The sequence below is a fragment of the Podarcis pityusensis genome (assembly GCF_964106645.2).
Source record: "Podarcis pityusensis genome assembly, chromosome: 1".
Taxonomy (NCBI): domain Eukaryota; kingdom Metazoa; phylum Chordata; class Lepidosauria; order Squamata; family Lacertidae; genus Podarcis; species Podarcis pityusensis.
The window spans coordinates 61697034-61714208 of NC_138028.1; the positions used below are offsets into that span (position 1 = coordinate 61697034).

Consider the following 17175-nt stretch of genomic DNA (forward strand, 5'->3'; position numbering starts at 1 on the left):
CACTACTGTGAGCTGGGTTCATTGTAGGGAATCACCACAGCAGTACTTTTAAAAGGCACGCAGCCAGTCTCCACTCGCTTAATCACAATAAATGGTTCAGAGGAAGGATAGCTCTGGCAGGTGCAATAGTGTTCTACTTCTTAAAGTAATGGGATTCTAGTCCACAAGGAATCTTGCAGCCTCAAATATCATGAATTGCATTCCAAAAGTTTGACCCTTAAAAGCTATTTATTATATGGTCCTTGTTTTGGGGTGTACATTCCCTCCCACCCCCATAACGTAGGATGCTAACTAATGCTAGGCTATGCAATCTGCCCCCATTTAGCCCAGTATTGCCTAACCTGGCTTTCTGCCAGAAATATTTGCTTTCACCTGCTATTAGGTCTTTAAAAAAACAACAAACAAAAAACTGGAAGTGCCAGCATTTGAATCTGCGACCCAATAGGCATGCAAACCATGCACTCTGTTTTTCAGCTATGGTCTTTCTAGTGGGATAACCTGGAAAATGCTTCTGTGATCAACACAGAATTGACTAAGGGCCCATTTCACTGCACATTTAAGGTGGGATCATATCACTTTAAAGATTCATGAACCCAAAGAATCCAGGGAGATATAGTTTCGACACTCGACACCTTTAACAAACTTCAGTTCCCAGGATTCTTTGGGGGGGAAGCCATGCCTTTTAATATTATGCTTTAAATATATAGTGCAGGTGTGGCCTAAACCTGTAATGTTCCACTGCTGCTGGTCTAATACTCCAATTTATGGACAAATGTAACCCAGATTAGTTGATAGTTTATGCCAATACCACATCCTCCCTTGGTTGAGGAAGTGGATGCTGTCTACCCCACCCTGATTGATACGACTTGTGCTTTTATAGTTTGACAAATGGTGGAGGCCAGGGCTGCGTAGTGGCTAAGAATGTGAAGTAGGAAGTCTCTGGCTGAAATCTGTCATGAGGGACACAGCTGGCATTAAAAATGCCACCTCAGCTTCATCCCTCCCCTTTCCTGTTTGCGGTATAGAGATAACAATACCAGGCCAGTTTACAGCATTGTTTGAAGGATCACAATGTATAGGAAAAGCTTTGAACACTCAAAAGTGCTATTTAAATGTTAACATTCATTGCAGTTCAGATTAGCGGGTGATGGATAACATTCAGCTTGTTGTAGTTTGTGCATTATGATTGGTTTTGTAAGATTCACCTTCAATACAACGAGAAAGTGCCTGAGCAAGAGGTAGTTACTTAGCATTGGGGGTGATAAATAGTGAAATACTGTTCATGTCTATTTAAAAGTAAGTTCAACTGGATTCACAGCAATGGGACTTACTCCCAGGTAAGTAGGTATAGGATTACATAGGAGTGTGATGTAAGGTACCAAACCTACGTCATTGGTCACTGCATACGTAGGACTAAATTGAAAAGATAATTTGCACATTATCTGCTGTTACCAAGTCCTTGAACAAACCAGTTTCTTCCACCCGTATGTGGCTTTAATCCACAGTTGATATGATATTTTTTTTAAAAAAAATATCTTGCAAATTAGTGCCAACAAAAAACAACCACCACAACCCAACTTGGCTGCATGATAGCAAATGGTCACCTGACCTCTCTTGCTTACCCCTGGCGATTACTGACAAACATCAGCAGACAGTTTAAATTACTGGGCTGGCAAGCTACTGGGCTGAGCTACAATACACAGAAGACTAAATGCACTACTGTCTAGCAACATAAAAACCTCACTGTTTGGTGGGAGTGAATGGGGAGGAATGCAACCTTCCAGCTTGTTGAAACTGTTACATGCCATTAGGTGTACTGTAAACTATCCTGCCCCAAATCCTTTACTCAGACAATAAGGCTAAGAATTAGAGATGCTTTGTTACTATCCGAGAGGTGGGGCGGAGGGAAAGAGAGGGAACACATGGCATAAATAGGAGGTGCAGCTCAACTGTGTGTAAATAAAGTCCTGTTCCCAGTAAAACTCCATTGTGAAGGAAACATGAAGAGGGGCCTGTTACTGAAGTATTAAGACACTGAAGAGGTAAGTATGTCAAGGGAGGGTTTTTAATGTTTGAGGTTTCTCCTGTGCTTTAACATTTTGTTGGAAGCAGCCCAGAGTGACTGGGGTGACTCAGTCAGATGGGCAGCATATAAATAGGAAAGTTGTTGTTGTTGGTCTTTATTTGCTGGACTGAGGTAGTTTATCATATGTCACAATTTCTCTAGAAGCATACCGCCTTTACCTAAGTGTGTAATGTGTTTATTTTTGAGAAGTCCTATTCATCTTAAAATCCAGAACCACATGAGGGTATTCTGCAGTTTGATCTTGAAATTCATCATAGAATCATAGAATTGTAGAGTTGGAAGGGACCTAAGGGTCATTTAGTCCAACCCCCTGTAATTCAGGAATATGCAGCTTCCCCAGATGGAGATCAAACCTGTGACCTTGGTGGTATCAGCACCATGCTCTAACCAACTGAGCTAACCAGTGTCATGTGCTTGCCAGTTTCCTGAGTGGTTCCACTGAAGATCTGAGCATATAAAGGAGCATAAAAGCAAGTGGATGTGGACAGGCAAGATTGGGGTTGAAATCCCTGCTTAGTTGTAGTGAATGACCTTGGGTTGTTGTGAGGATAAAGGTGGGTGAACTCACATGCATGCTCTCTTCGGCTCTTTGAGATATGTGATAATAAGAACATTGGAAGAGTCCTCATGGACTAATGGCCCATCTAGTCTGGCATCCTGTTTCCCATAGTGGCTAACCAGATGCCTATGGGAAGCCCACAAGCAGAACGTGAGCACAGTAGCTTTCTCCTCACTCATATTCCACAGCAACTGGTATTTGGAGGCATGCCACCATCATCTCTTGTAGCCTTATCCTCCATGAATTTGTCTCTCCCTCTCTTAAAGTTATCCAAGTTGGTGGCCATCACTACATCTGGTGGGGGCAAATTCCATACTTTAACTATGTGTTGCATGAAGACATGATTTCTTTTACCTGTCCCAAATCTTCAAACATTCAGCTCCATTGAATAACTTCCAATTCTGGTATTATGGGAGAGGGAGGAAAGCTTTTGTCTTGGATGACCACCTGTCATGGATGCTTTAGCTGAGATTCCTGCATTGCAGGGCATTGGACTAGATGACCCTTGGGTCATTTCCAACTCAAGATTTTATGATTCTATGCACTTTCTCCATGCTACATAATTTTATGCATCTCTACAATGACGTCCCTTGTTTGCCTTTTTAACACACACACACACACACACACTTTTCCTCATAGGGGATCTGCTCTAGCCCCTTGCTTATTTAGTTTGCCCTTTTCTGAACCTTTCCTGCTCTCTAATAAACTTGCTAAAACGTGGCAACCAGAAGTGCACACATTATTTTATGGTTGCACCATAGAAATAAAATTTGAACTGATGAACTGTAGCAAAATTAAATGAAGTAAAACTTTTGCTATTAGTCTCATAGGATTTTAAGTTCTCCAGCATAAAAATATCACCTTGGTAAGCTATCCTGAACACCTTGAAATAAGAGTAGAACATAACTCAAATAATAATGGGCAGTATCCAATCCTGGTCATGCTCAGAGCAGACCCACTGGAATCAATGGACCTTAATCCATCCCTTAATGACTAGCATGGTGAGCTTTCAGGTGAGTAACAGCAGTGCAGAACAGTTTGCCCAATGTATTTTACTCTAAGCATAAATGCACCGACTTTCTGACAGTAAGAGCTGTTCAGCAGTGGAACAGACTCTCATGAGAGGTGGTGGACTCTCCTTCCCTGGAGGTTTTTAAACAGAGGTTGGATAGCCATCTGTCATGGATGCTTTAGCTGAGATTCCTGCATTGCAGGGGGTTGGACTAGATGACTCTTGGGTCCCTTCCAACTCTAAGATTCTGTGATTCCATGATATTAGTGGACCACATCTGAGAGCTGTGATGAAAAGAATGCTGTAGGTGCGACTATGTTCAGTTTAGTAGCATCAATGTTTATCATTTTTGTGGTTTGTAACAAACGAGAAGGGAAATAGTTACAATAGGCTAAAGTTACATGAGGGTAGATTTGGGTTGAACATTAGGAGAAACGTATTGACAGCAAGAGCAATTAAGCCAATGTATTAATGACCAAGGGGCTGATGGGTTCTGCCTTGCTGGACTGCTTGTGTTGCCAATGATCTAACCCTAGATTTCCTGCATCAAACTGAGGATTGTTCTAGGTAGTCTATAGGCTCTGTTCCAGGTCAGTGATTCTATGACTCTATTTTGTGAGTTCTGTCCATAAAACATGGTAACTTATGTTCTGGACAGAGTTTGACCACATTAAGTCCAAATCTGTCCTCCTTCCATTGCTTTTGCTTTCAGTTCCAGAAATGAATGTTTGCGTATGGGAGAAGAGTTTATGAAGGCAACAAAGGTAAACCAGCCAGTAGTCTTTAAGGGAGAAAACACAAGGGGATGGTGCCCCTCTGCACTGTACATTTAAAGCAGTATCATACGATTTTAAACAAACATGGCTTCCTCCAAAGATTTATTAGGAGTTTTTAAGGAGACCTACTGTTCCCCTCACAGAGCTACAATTCTCAGAGTGGCTTAACAATCAAGCCCTCTTCATAGGGAACTCTGGGAATTAAAGTTCTCAGAGGAGACTAGGTGTCTCCTAACAATTCTCAGCACTCTTAACAAACTACATCTCCCAGGAATCTTTGGGGCAAGCCATGAATGTTTAAAGTGGTGTGATATTGCTTGAAATACATAGTGCAGATGGAACTGATGTTTGGTGCCAGCAAAATATAATGCATAGTAATTTTGTTTATTTTACCCAGTCTGGAAACTCAGTGCCATGGGTAGGATAATAAGGGGTCCATATTTTCCCCTTAGTATTTTTAATTATTTAATTATTTTTAATTATTTAAAGTTCCAAATTCAGTGTGACACCCCTGATTATGTGGCCACATGATATCCTACTCAGTTTGCTCCAGTGATGTGGTGAATGGCTAGATTGTCCCTAATTTGCCTGGGGGGAAAAGGTGTAAAACAATATGCTTTGCTTCAATGTGTACATGAAGCAGCATTGATATATGTGCAGTTCAGCTAAAACAGATCTCTACTCCAACTCTAATCCAACTCTCCAAGACTAGCTCAAATGAAAAAAGGATTTTGCAACATTGCTGGAAAATGCTCCAGGGAGAGGAAATTCCATTGTTGTAGGACAGCCACTTAAAACAACATCTGTATGTCCTGTGCTAGCTGATTTTACACATAGGCACATGGATATTATTCTAAGGAGGTTCCACGTGATTAATCTTAAAGACCGAGTGGGGTATGATAGGGGAAGGAAACTGGTTTCCTAGGTATTTAGGGCTTTACGCACCACAAGCAGCATATTGAAACCAACAGGGCTGGTTGTAGTTTTTTTGTAGCTTTGGGTCACAGTTTATAATGGTCATTCAGATTCATAACAAAATACAGGTTAGAAAAACACAAACGTCCTGTAGAGTTGCATCTTGCCTTTACATATTCAACACAGCCTCATTCATGTAGGAATTTAATCTACCAGATTTTTTAAAAGAGAGATCAAAACAGCTGCAAGGGACCCAATTCAGTTTATGACTATGGTGTTCTACAAGGGTTTTTAAAATCCGTTTCCCCCATGCTATTTTTCGTACTTAAAATGCTCTCCGGCTGATATCCCACCCCCCATGTTTGTCAAAGGACGCTTGGACTTGACCCTGCAATTCTTTAAGTTCTATGATCTATCTACATTTTTCTGGATGTTCAAATATTATGGGCAACGTTCAAATTTCCTAACTCATTCACATAGCAGAGACAGTACTCTAGATAGGCAATGAATAGCCAGTACTGTATTATTGCCTTGCAGTTAAGGGTGTGTGTGTGTGTGCGTGACTTGTATGAGCATTTATGCCTCACCTTTCTATGATAAAATGAGATTTAACCAGCTTGCAAATTAACAGTATAAAACACAGCAAATAATAGAATCATAAAATTGCAGAGCTAGAAGGCATACGGAGGGTCATCTAATCCACCCCTCTGCAATGCAGGAAACCAAACTAAAGCATCCATGACAGATGGCCTTCCAGCCACTGCTTGAAAACCTCCAATCAGGAGCCCATTCCACTGTTAAACAGCTCATACTGACAGAACGTTCTTCCTGATGTTCAGTCGGAATCTCTTTTTTTGTAACTTGACGCCATTGGTTCAGGTCCTACCCTCCAGAGCAGGAGGAAACAAGCTTGACCTTTCTCTGCTATAGGTAGCCTTATATGTGTAAGTTTACATGATAAGTGAAGTGTTGATGTTTTATAAATACTATTATCGTCTCACAGCAGGGAGACTGAGCGGTGCTGCATGTACCCTGCAGTTGTTTGGCAATTGCACTAACCATTCTGATGCTTACAGAGAAACCTGAAAGTGTGGTCCTTTGAGAGAGACTACTGGCTCCCTTTGTAAATCCATCTGCTCTGAGTTGTGTAACATGCTGGATTATTAGCTTCTAATCCTGTTGCATGCTGAAAAACCGTGCTGCTTTTTGGACCTTGCCCATTGACTGGGACACAATCCAGCTTCCTAGCTTGACTGATTCTTTAGAATCTGAAAACTCCCCTTTAATTCATAATGGCACATGGCCTTTTCTTGAGCCTTAAAAAAACAACAACACACACCTCCACCTTGTGCTCTAAGGTGAGGCTGCATTCGTCCATCTTTGACTGGGATAACAGCCATCAGCCATGATACTGAGTTTTGAAAGATTATTTGTGGGATAAGCAATAGAAATGTGCACTGGCTCCCTAGTGGAGGTTACATTTAAGAAAGAAACATAGTAGATAAAGCCTTGGAAAGTCGCAAAAGTTGTGAGATAGTAGAAAAAGTATCTCTCCCCCTCACCATTACTTGTGCAATTGGGAGGCTCTCAGGCTACTGTTTCCCCCCCTGTTTTCCTTTGGCTTCTTAAGAAACTTCAACATCATATATTTTGATCTTACCCTGACTAGCACTTCACTGCTAATCAGCTCTCTGATTAGCACTTCCAGTGCAACTGTCCCCAGATATCTGTGTTAATGATCTGTGTTTTCTGCAGAAGTTACGATCTTTGTCATTTCACCCTTTCTCAGCTTGGTAGGCCTCAAGTTGATAAAGTGACATTCTGGCTTTTGAAATAAGAGAAATATGCCTATTTTGCTCTAGCTATTGCTCTTTCCCAACTCTACCCGGTGATTCTAATAAATTAAACTGGTCTTCACCCCTCCCCCATTTCGTATCTGTAGATTGTCTTAGAGACTTACGGTAGGTAGGAGTGCCCAGGGGTGGTGCAGGCTAGGTTGATCCACAAGGACTGTGCAAAGGCTTTCCTGACAAAACAGGTTTTGAGAAAAGACCCAAAGAGAATCAGAAATCATATTTGCAAATCTAGACTATTTTTTAAATGAATTAATTAATTACTATGCTGCTTAATGCCAAAAGAGGCATTACTATACGGTACTCAACAGGCATAAGTCACTGAGCAGGTCCTTTGGCACTGTTCTGGGGTCATTTTTATATATGGCAATATCCTTCCCCCCTCCCAATTTAAGCATGTTATGGGGAATCTCTACTATTTATTATCATATCTGTTTTGCCATGCTATTTGCCCCTTTGCCTAATCACCTCTTTTTTTAATTATTTGAATCTTTTAAATCCCTGCTTGCAGAGATATTTGACAACATGCATACCAAGGTAAGTACAAATGTATCCACCTAGCCCATGTTCCTAGACTATCACTAGCAAAACACTCCATTATTATTATTATTAAAAGCAAACTGGTTGTTATCATGTACATTGTTTCATGGAGCAAACCTCTGTTTGTCTGGCATTACACTCATATTGAATCTGACTCATTGGCAGCTATATATAATACTAAAAATTACAAGTCTTCACACAGTATGCTAAACTAATACTTTCTTTCTTTTTACTTCTACAAAATAGGTAGCACCAGTGGTTAAAAGATGTGCACCTCCCTCAGCCCAAAGGCCCGAGGCCCTGGCCTCTCCGATATGCACCAGTATAGCCAGTGGCTGGCTAGCAGACATGAGGCTAACTTGCTGCCGATGAAGGAGGATTTGGCCCTGTGGCTGACAAACTTGCTGGGTAAGGCTATTTTTCTATGCTGTGATTATTGCCAGAGCTTTCTAAGGAGCAACAGTAATTCTGGTTTGGGTTCCTGAAGTTCAGGTGGAAAGATCTGCTCTAGGATGACTGTTAGCATTCTGGAGTCTGTCATTCTCTCCCTCTGCTGAATTGGGATGCTTAGTGGGACATTTTAAGCGACTTCCCAGCCCAGAAAGCCACAGCGAAACAAGCACAGGCTTAACTGTCCTTCAGAAGCGATGACATACTTTTTTGTTAGGTACTGCTGTTCATGGAAGGGCAGAGTGCAGAGCCACCATTATTATAATATATTTATTTATAACCCACCTTTTTTCCCTGACAGGGACTCAAGGCAGCTTACATATAATGATAACAGCAAAAACATCGGGGGGGGGGGACCTATTCAACCATACATATAATTTCAATAGAAACAACATGGCAATGTCAGGAGTCCAGGTTCCCAGCTTGAGAACACAGTAAGCGCAGGTAATTCAAAAGGAGGATTTATTGCAAAAACAAACAGATAGCTCTGGACGGCTCTAACAAAGCCTCTGGTACCATTACTCAAGATGAACCTTCTGAAGACCCCTTCCGGCATCAACAGAAGATATTGAACTTACAACCCTTACGTCTCTTGTTTTGCTTCCTGTCTAGCAGCCCTCCCATTCGCCGGCTCTTAGGACTTAGTGGATCAGCTCCAACCTCTTACCGTTCAGAGAGGCTGTCTCTGAGTTGGTTTGTGCCATTTTGTGTCTCCTGTGAGCTTTGGCTATGATCTAGCCTGCTCTCAGCTGCTGCCTTATCAGCCTGCCCATCAAGGTCAGGAAGAGCTGAAGTCTGCAGCTGCCGGCTCTCCCCTGCCTGCCTGACACCTAAGCCTCTCTGTTCCTGGCTGCTTTCTGCCGTTGGCTGCACATCTTCACTTGGAGCTAGCTCATTCCTGACAGGCACCAGCCATTTCATTAAAAGCAATACAGTGGTGCCTCGCAAGACGAAATTAATCCGTTCCGCGAGTGTCTTCATCTAGCGGTTTTTTCGTCTTGCGAAGCAACCCTATTAGCTGCTTAGCGGATTAGCGCTATTAGCGGTTTAGCAGCTATTAAAGGCTTATCGGCTTAGCGGCTTAGCTGCTAAAAGGCTATTAGTGGCTTAGCGGCTTAGAAAAAGGGGGGGGAGCGAAAAAAAAATCTCAAGACTCGCAAGACATTTTCGTCTTGTGAAGCAAGCCCACAGGGAAATTCGTTCTGCGAAGCAACTCAAAAACGGAAAACCCTTTCGTCTAGCGGGTTTTCCGTCTTGCGAGGCATTCGTCTTGCGGGGCACCACTGTAAGTTCCCCAAAGTCATCACCTGCTAGCAGAAGGACAACAAGGAGGGAGCCGGTCTAGCTTTTCCAGGGAGGGAGTTCCAGAGTCTGGGAGCAGCCACTGAGAAGGCCCTTTCTTGCACCCCTTGTGTCTGCAAGGGTGGCAGGAGCATGAGAAGGGCTTCCCCTGAAGATCATAAAAGCTAGGCAGGTTCATATGAGGGAATAAGGTCTTTCAGATAGCTTGGACCTAAGCCATACTATATGTCACAACTAGCACTTTGAAATTGTGCCCAGAAACAGTCCAGTAGCCAGTGAAGGGAGTCGTATGCCAAATCAGACATCTCATGGAATGGGCAGAGCTGGTACACTAGATTTAACTGCTTAAATGCTCTCCTGACCACTGCAGAGACCTGGGCAACCATGCTCAGGGCTGATTCTGGAAGCACACCCAAACTACAAACCTGTGTCCTCAGGGCAACTGTTACCCCATTCACCACAGGCTGAATCCCTAGGCCCTGCTCTGCCTTCTGACCGACCAAGGGTACCTCTGTTTGTCTGGATTAAGATTCAGTTTGTTCACCCACATTAAATGTCCGGTGTATAGCAGTGTCTGCCTCAGAAATCCTTGGCAGGCTTTTTCAGTGTCTCATTAAGCATGCTAGTGGTTTCCTGCCCATACCTTCCACTCTCTTTCCACATGCATAGAACTTCTTTGGTGATCACTAGTAGCCAAGTAAGATTGTCTTCCATGAACACGGTCTTAACAGTAAGTATGTAAGTGACTGTGAAGGCCAATTCTGGATCCACACGTCCGTCCACAGTGGGGACATAGGTTTCTGGGCAGGAGTTGATCACAGTGAGGGTTTGCCAAGCATGCCCTCCTCTTACCACATTTCTCCCTTTTGTCCTGAGTTCGCATAGATAGCAACATTATGAGACAGAACCAGGACCTTATGTAATAGCCTTCACAAGTGGGACCAGCAGCACAATGTCACTGCTGGAAGTTTGGGAGGCAGCTGAAGCTTGCTGCTCTCCTCCAGGAAAACACATTCTTTACCGCTGAATTGCAGTAAACGTCACTCTGTGGAAAGCTCATTTGATGTTTGCTCTGATTCAGCAGTAAAGAGCCAGTTTTCCCCAGGGAAAGCGGCAGGACAAGCAGAAGTGCAGACGAGCCCCAAGTTATGTATTTCCAATAATAAACAAATTTGTTATTTTCTTTCACTACAAGCATCTCTCTGTGTGTGATTAAAACAGGTAAAGTCTGCTCTCTAACAAAAGTTCACCCACCATATGCTGCTTACTCTTAATATTAAAGAACTCTAGGGCTGAACAGCAGCAGCCCACTTCCAGCAGTTACAGCATATCCTCACTCTTGTTCAGGATTCCAGCCAGCCATTCAGGGAGTGATATTTCAGACATTTGCATGACGTCAGATCAGAAGAAATTAGACATTTGAAATGTTTCTGTGCTGGAACCAACCTAACAGCATAGTCCTAACCATGTCTATTCAGAAGTAAGTCCTATTTAATGCAGTGGGGCTTATTCCAAGGTAAGTGAGATAAGGTTTGTAGCTTAAATTAATTCCAGATGAAATTAATGTGACTTAACTTATGATCATTTCCCCCCATTAATTTCAATGACCTAAGTAAAACTAATTTAATCTAGATCCAATTTATATTCATCACAGCAAGTGAAGACAGTTCATGTCTGAAATACAGAAATTATTAATGTTTAGCACACAGCATGCAATTTAGATCTTTCTGTGTCCTTGTTCAGACATATGTATATGTACTTTCATGTTCTTGTCTCTCTGTGTGTAAGTGGTATGTAGCTTGAAAGACTGTTAAGGCATCCAGCCTACTCAATCTATTTACTGTCTCATTTTAATTGCATGATGCTAGCAGTACTTTCCTGCAATCTCCTGCTGCCCCGCCTCCTCATCTTTTCCTCCTGTTCCAGCAGTTTTGTTCTTTTTTTCCTGCTTTGCTCTTTTTTTCTGGTCAAGCTGCTCCATCTACAACCATTTGCTTCTGCACATCTTTCCTCTAATTTATATTCATCAGAAAGTGGCTACCTAGGACAGAAATAATGTGCTTAAAAGGACGCAGGTGGTGCTGTGGGTTAAACCACAGAGCCTAGGACTTGCCAATCAGAAGGTGGGCAGTTCGAATCCCTGCGACGGGGAGAGCTCCCATTGCTCGGTCTCAGCTCTTGCCAACCTAGCAGTTCAAAAGCACGTCAGAGTGCAAGTAGATAAATAGGTACCGCTCCGGCGGGAAGGTAAACGGCGTTTCCGTGCGCTGCTCTGGTTCGCCAGAAGCGGCTTAGTCATGCTGGCCACGTGACCCGGAAGCTGTACGCCGGCTCCCTCGGCCAATAAAGCGAGATGAGCGCTGCAACCCCAGAGTCGGTCACGACTGGACCTAATGGTCAGGGGTCCCTTTACCTTTACCTAATGTGCTTAAAAGCAGGCATTTCCTTCTCCTTCCCCAAAGGTGCAGATTGTATAGTTTCATCTGCTACTGATGTCTGGTGCAGCATAGTGGCACATCTAACACTTCAAAGCTCCAGGAAGAGTTTATAACTCCTAAAATGTCTGCCCTGTGTGCTCATTTTGACATGGATCAGGACAGAGAGGAGGGGGAAGTGCTTTCTGTCTTGAGTTCCAAGGACCATTTCCAACCCTTTAAACCAGAGCTGGGGGACTTCTGCTGCTCCCCAGATGTTGTTGGGACTCCAACTCCCATTAACCCCAGTAAGCATAGTCAATGGAGAAGGATGGTGGGAGCTGGAGTCCAGGAACATCAGGGTGTCACAGGTTCCCAAGCTCTGCTTTAAGCTGAAATTCCCAAAGTTGCATTTGCTCCCCTTTTACTTGGATACAGAGATCTCTAGTTTTGGGGATGGTGCCAGAACAAGGATTTCGTGGTTTGAACATAAAACATACAGCTTTAATATTAAATGAGAAAATCCTACAGAGAGGGCTTTGTTTGCATTCCTGAGCAGGCAGATTTCACATGGACAAAGTCAAACATGAAATCAGCAAGGGAGCATGCATAGCAACTTGAGGCTCTGACATGCCACACCGAATTTTAATTCTTTATAAAGCTTCACAGGAGGGTTGGCACTCAGAAAGGGTATCTTTGGGATTCCAGTGCAGGCAACTCTGTTTTAATTATGAAAAAATATAGTAAGGCATTATTAACATGGATAAACTGCCTTTTGGAAGCAAAATATATTTGTGATTCTGGTATGCATATCTAGTCTACGGGCCCATTGAATTCCTTATAGCAATAGCTAGCTATGTAGTTCAGTTTGCACTGTAATGGGAATCTACCTAATTTGCACTTCCAAACCAATACATGATTCAAAATGAAACTATTCCTTGAAATTCAGTTTTCTGGATTTTGTGATGCTGTGCTCCAGAGAAATATGCATATACTTTTGTATGTGTATGGGAGAGAGAGAGAGAGAACTTGCTCAAAACACAACCCCCCCCCCAAACTGTATATGTTAGAAGTGTGCATGAGATTGTGTATGATTTTCATGCATTTGTTTTTTTTTAATGCAAAGTGATGTGATAATGAATGGAACTAAATTTAAAACTGAAAAAAGTAAAAAATGAAGGAAACTCAAACAGACAGATTCCTCCATCCCTATGCTTCCTCTTCTAACTCCACCACCCTCAGCTGCATAAGGCCTTCCAGCATAGGGAGGGGAGGGAGAAAGTAGGGACATTCCATTCTATCTCAGTATCACTGCTAGTTAGTTGTATTTATTGAGAGTGGCTGGAGAAACCCAGCCAGATGGGTGGGGTATAAAGTATTATTATTATTATTATTATTATTATTATTATTATTATTATTGATTTTCTTTCCCCCTCAGGCTTCCCTAAATGCAATACATAAGCTCAAATATTTCTGCAGTTTTGTGTGTTTCCTCTAATAACTTTTGTACCTGACCAGGAGGTAATGCTCAAGCGGTAATAATGATGTAGAATAGAATCTCTCTGTTTTCATCTGAGGAATGTTGGAGGGTATGCTGTTTAAAGCTGTATTAAATGACTCTGCAAAAAACAACAACAACACACAGTGCCTTCTGGAATCACAGTTGTACTACATAACATATTTTTCATTAGTTACAGATGTTGAATGCAAAAACCCATTCACTTTGTAATAAGTACTTCATCTTGGTTTACAAAATGTAATAATCAAACCATAAATGTGTGCCAGACTATAAAATAATCTATGTGGGTTTAGATGGTGTTGGTAGAAGCATCTCTCCCAGCGTCAGATTAACTTTTTTAATAAAAAAAATGCTCTATATTTATCAAATCAACCCAAAAGGTAGGACAGACCCATAAATCCTGAGACAATATGTTAATTTAGAAGAATGACCATTTCATTCGGGCTGGAAAGTGTAAAAAAACCCCAGCCTAAATCTATGCTAAATGGAATGTCATTTGTGACAATTACGCTATACACAAATGTATCAATCTCTATTCAAAGCAGTGAGTAGATCCAGATTCTATTAAAATGTTAAATTCCGAGGAAAGAAATATGAAACTGCTCTGATGAAACAGATTTTTGCAAAGTGAAGAATGTCGGGGAAATAGCTTTCTGTGCTGTTGGCTGGTGTTTGCACACTAACCTGGCAGTCTGAGCAGCTGGCACAGAGGTGACCTTGAAAATACAGATTTCCTTCCTCCCTGCATTATTTCTACTATGTACTGCTCAAGTGGGTCCTATGCCTATTATCACACCGGTGATATCACACACTCCCCATTCTGGAAATCTGCAGGCTTCATGGCGTATTGATTATTCAAATACTAGCCATGTGTATGTTGATATTGTAACATGCTGTGCAGCATACAGTATATGAAATCCCACTTCAGAATTGCCATCTGAACCTGAGCATATCATTTTCCTATTGTTTCCGATCGAGAGCTGAGCCCGATTATCTCAGAAGCAGGCCCAAGGCAATTTGTGACAGCTTGCTGGTTGAAAGCTAATGCCGTACTGTATATCCTATTTTGTTTTGGTAACAGCAGAGACTGTTATGGTCTCAGTTCCTTTGAGAAAATAAAGTTTTCTGGGAAGAAGATACCAAAAATGATTTAAATATTAAACTTGAGGAAATGCAAGCATCACTTATAGAGGATCTCTCCAAAGACAGAGGCTACTTTAGAATTACGAATTATCTGCTTTCCATGTAATTCTAACTTGCTATTTGCTGTGCAAACAAGTGTGCCTCTCTTCAGTTGTCTTCTTTACTTTTTTTCAGCTAGTGAAAAAAAGAATAATTTGCAATAATTTAAATGCCAAGCCTGTTAAATCTATTTTTGATTTGTTACTTAAACTTGCAATTTGGGGTGCCAAGTTAAGAAAATCTGTGATTTCTGCATTGTTATTGCACTCGTTTTATTTTTGGATTTAGCTTTTGGGCTGGCTACAATATGAAAACCACAAAACGCACAAGATAACATATCAATTGACAAATTTAACCAATGAAAACATAAACTGAAGCCTCTTTTATTTATTGAAAGTTGAACCCAAGCCACTCAAACCCCAGCTGAAACAGAGTGCTTTTTAAAACTTCCAAAAGTGATTTTTGCTGAGGTTTTGGTGAGATGCAACGCACTTGCTAACAAATCATTGTAATCATAACTTGGGACACATAGTCAGGGCTGACCCAAACTTTTTACTGTTTGATGTAGAACAGCAAACTGTTTCTCCCCCATGTGTATTATACCCAAATCTGTCCAAATTTTGGCACCTTAGACAAATTTAAAAACCTCAAGTTTTTCTCCCTAAGAATAAAAATAGTATAATAAACATAAATGAAACAAAAAAACACACTGTTCTTTCAGGGCACCCAAAATCAGCTGCCTGAGGTGGTTGCTTCGCTCCACCTAATAGTAGGGCCAGCCTTGCTTATGAGAGAACACATTCTCCTTCTGCTGATAGAGAACAGAATGAAGAACAGCAGCTATACAACACAATGAACACTTTCTGGCTCCTCTGTGGAGGTACTGGGTGGGGGGGGGGGATTCAATTCAGTTCACATTTAAAGGTGTACCTAACTAATTTTCACTTTCCACAGCAATATGTGAACCAAAACACAGCTGATCTTTGAAATTGGCACTTCTCTGAATTTTTCAGTGCCATTCTCTAGTCAACTAGTGTGTACAAAAATGCATATATTAGGGTGAAATGTGCATATAAACACCCACACCCACACACCACTACCATACAAAATATTAGGGAGAATTGCTTTGCAAAAATGTGTATCTAGGGCAAAATTGGATATTAAAATGTGTATATTATGGGAAATTTGCACTAAAATGCTGGTGAATTTTCATGAGGAGCTTTTGTTTTTTGTTTTTTTAAAATCACAAACTGATGTGGAGAACAGAAGTGAAGATAATAATAACAATAATAAAATTTTATTTATATCCCACGCTCCCCAGCTGAAGCCGGGCTCAGAGCGTCTAACAACAGTAAAATGATACAACATTCTAAAATCATTTCATTATAAAATCAATTCAAATCAGATTAATGGCAGCCATTGGGCTAGAGTTCTGTGAGGATTGCCAAAGGAGTGGGTCAGGCTGTGCCCTGGCCAAAGGCCTGGTGGAACAGCTCTGTCTTGCTGGCCCTGCGGAAAGATGTCAAGTCCCGCAGGGCCCTAGTCTCTTGTGACAGAGCGTTCCATGAGAAAAACGAGAAGCTGAAATGGATAGATGTGTTTTCCCATCCCTAGATCTGTACCAACTGTATGTAGGAAACATATCTGGCTATTTCTGGCAAGTTGAGGCCCGCCCCATCCGGCTTGCTGCTCTCTGGACCCCTGCTGCATAGTCTACTCTGAGAAAGAGTATGATGGTGCTGTCAATGGGGACTTGGGAGCAAGGGACATGGTATATACATACTGTATAGACAAGGCAATGGAGGAAATGAACTGAACTCTCTTGCTGCAAATAGGGCTGGGTGGTTCTGATCTTTAATCAGATGGTATTTCTAAATTGCAGGATCATATTTAAATGGAACAAAGGCCCTTTTGATAGATGTGTGAGGATTCAAACTGGGGAGGATGCATAGGCTGCATGCAAGCTCTGCCCTCAGTGATCCCACCCTTTCTTCCCCAGACTGGTCTACAGGGAGATTCTAAACACATTCAGAATCCCTTATTTGATCAGGAGCTCTGAATGGTTAGGATTCCCTAACAGGGTAAGTGTGGAACTGTATTCAACTGTGCTCAGTCCTCAAAGGTTAGGAGTGGCACATCCATGCTCCCTACCCCATTTGCAAAGAGCACTTACATGTTCTTTGGAACACCTGAAGGAATCCTGCATATAGGTTCTGTAGGAAAGCTATTGCACATAACTGCTGCCCATATCTGTTACAAAATGAAGTAAAAAAATTCCTTCCTGTAGCACCTTAAAGACCAACTAAGTTAGTTCTTGGTATAAGCTTTCGTGTGCATGCACACTTCTTCAGATACACATTAATCTGTGTATCTGAAGAAGTGTGCATGCACACGAAAGCTTATACCAAGAACTAACTTAGTTGGTCTTTAAGGTGCTACAGGAAGGAATTTTTTTACTTCGACTATGGCAGACCAACACGGCTACCCATCTGTAACTGTTACAAAATGGAAATGGATAAAGCTTTGAAAACTGAAACAAAGAAAACCTTATCCCAAGACTCACCTCA

General features: G+C 41.7%; 1 protein-coding gene across 7 annotated transcripts in view; it reads left to right on the forward strand.

Moving 5' to 3' along the window:
* Positions 1 to 17175, forward strand: part of GAS2 (growth arrest specific 2) — a 127593-nt gene that overhangs the window by 11972 nt on the left and 98446 nt on the right. For 2 of the 7 annotated variants that reach the window (XM_080983976.1, XM_080983982.1), the window contains exon 2: positions 7988 to 8149. In XM_080983976.1, the coding sequence (XP_080840102.1) occupies positions 8008 to 8149 (142 nt within the window). In that variant the 5' untranslated portion in view covers positions 7988 to 8007. Of the gene's footprint in view, positions 1 to 1844; positions 2043 to 4369; positions 4422 to 7712; positions 7739 to 7987; positions 8150 to 17175 lie in introns of those variants that run through there. The other 5 variants (XM_080983978.1, XM_080983980.1, XM_080983981.1 and 2 more) reach the window with 5 other exon arrangements.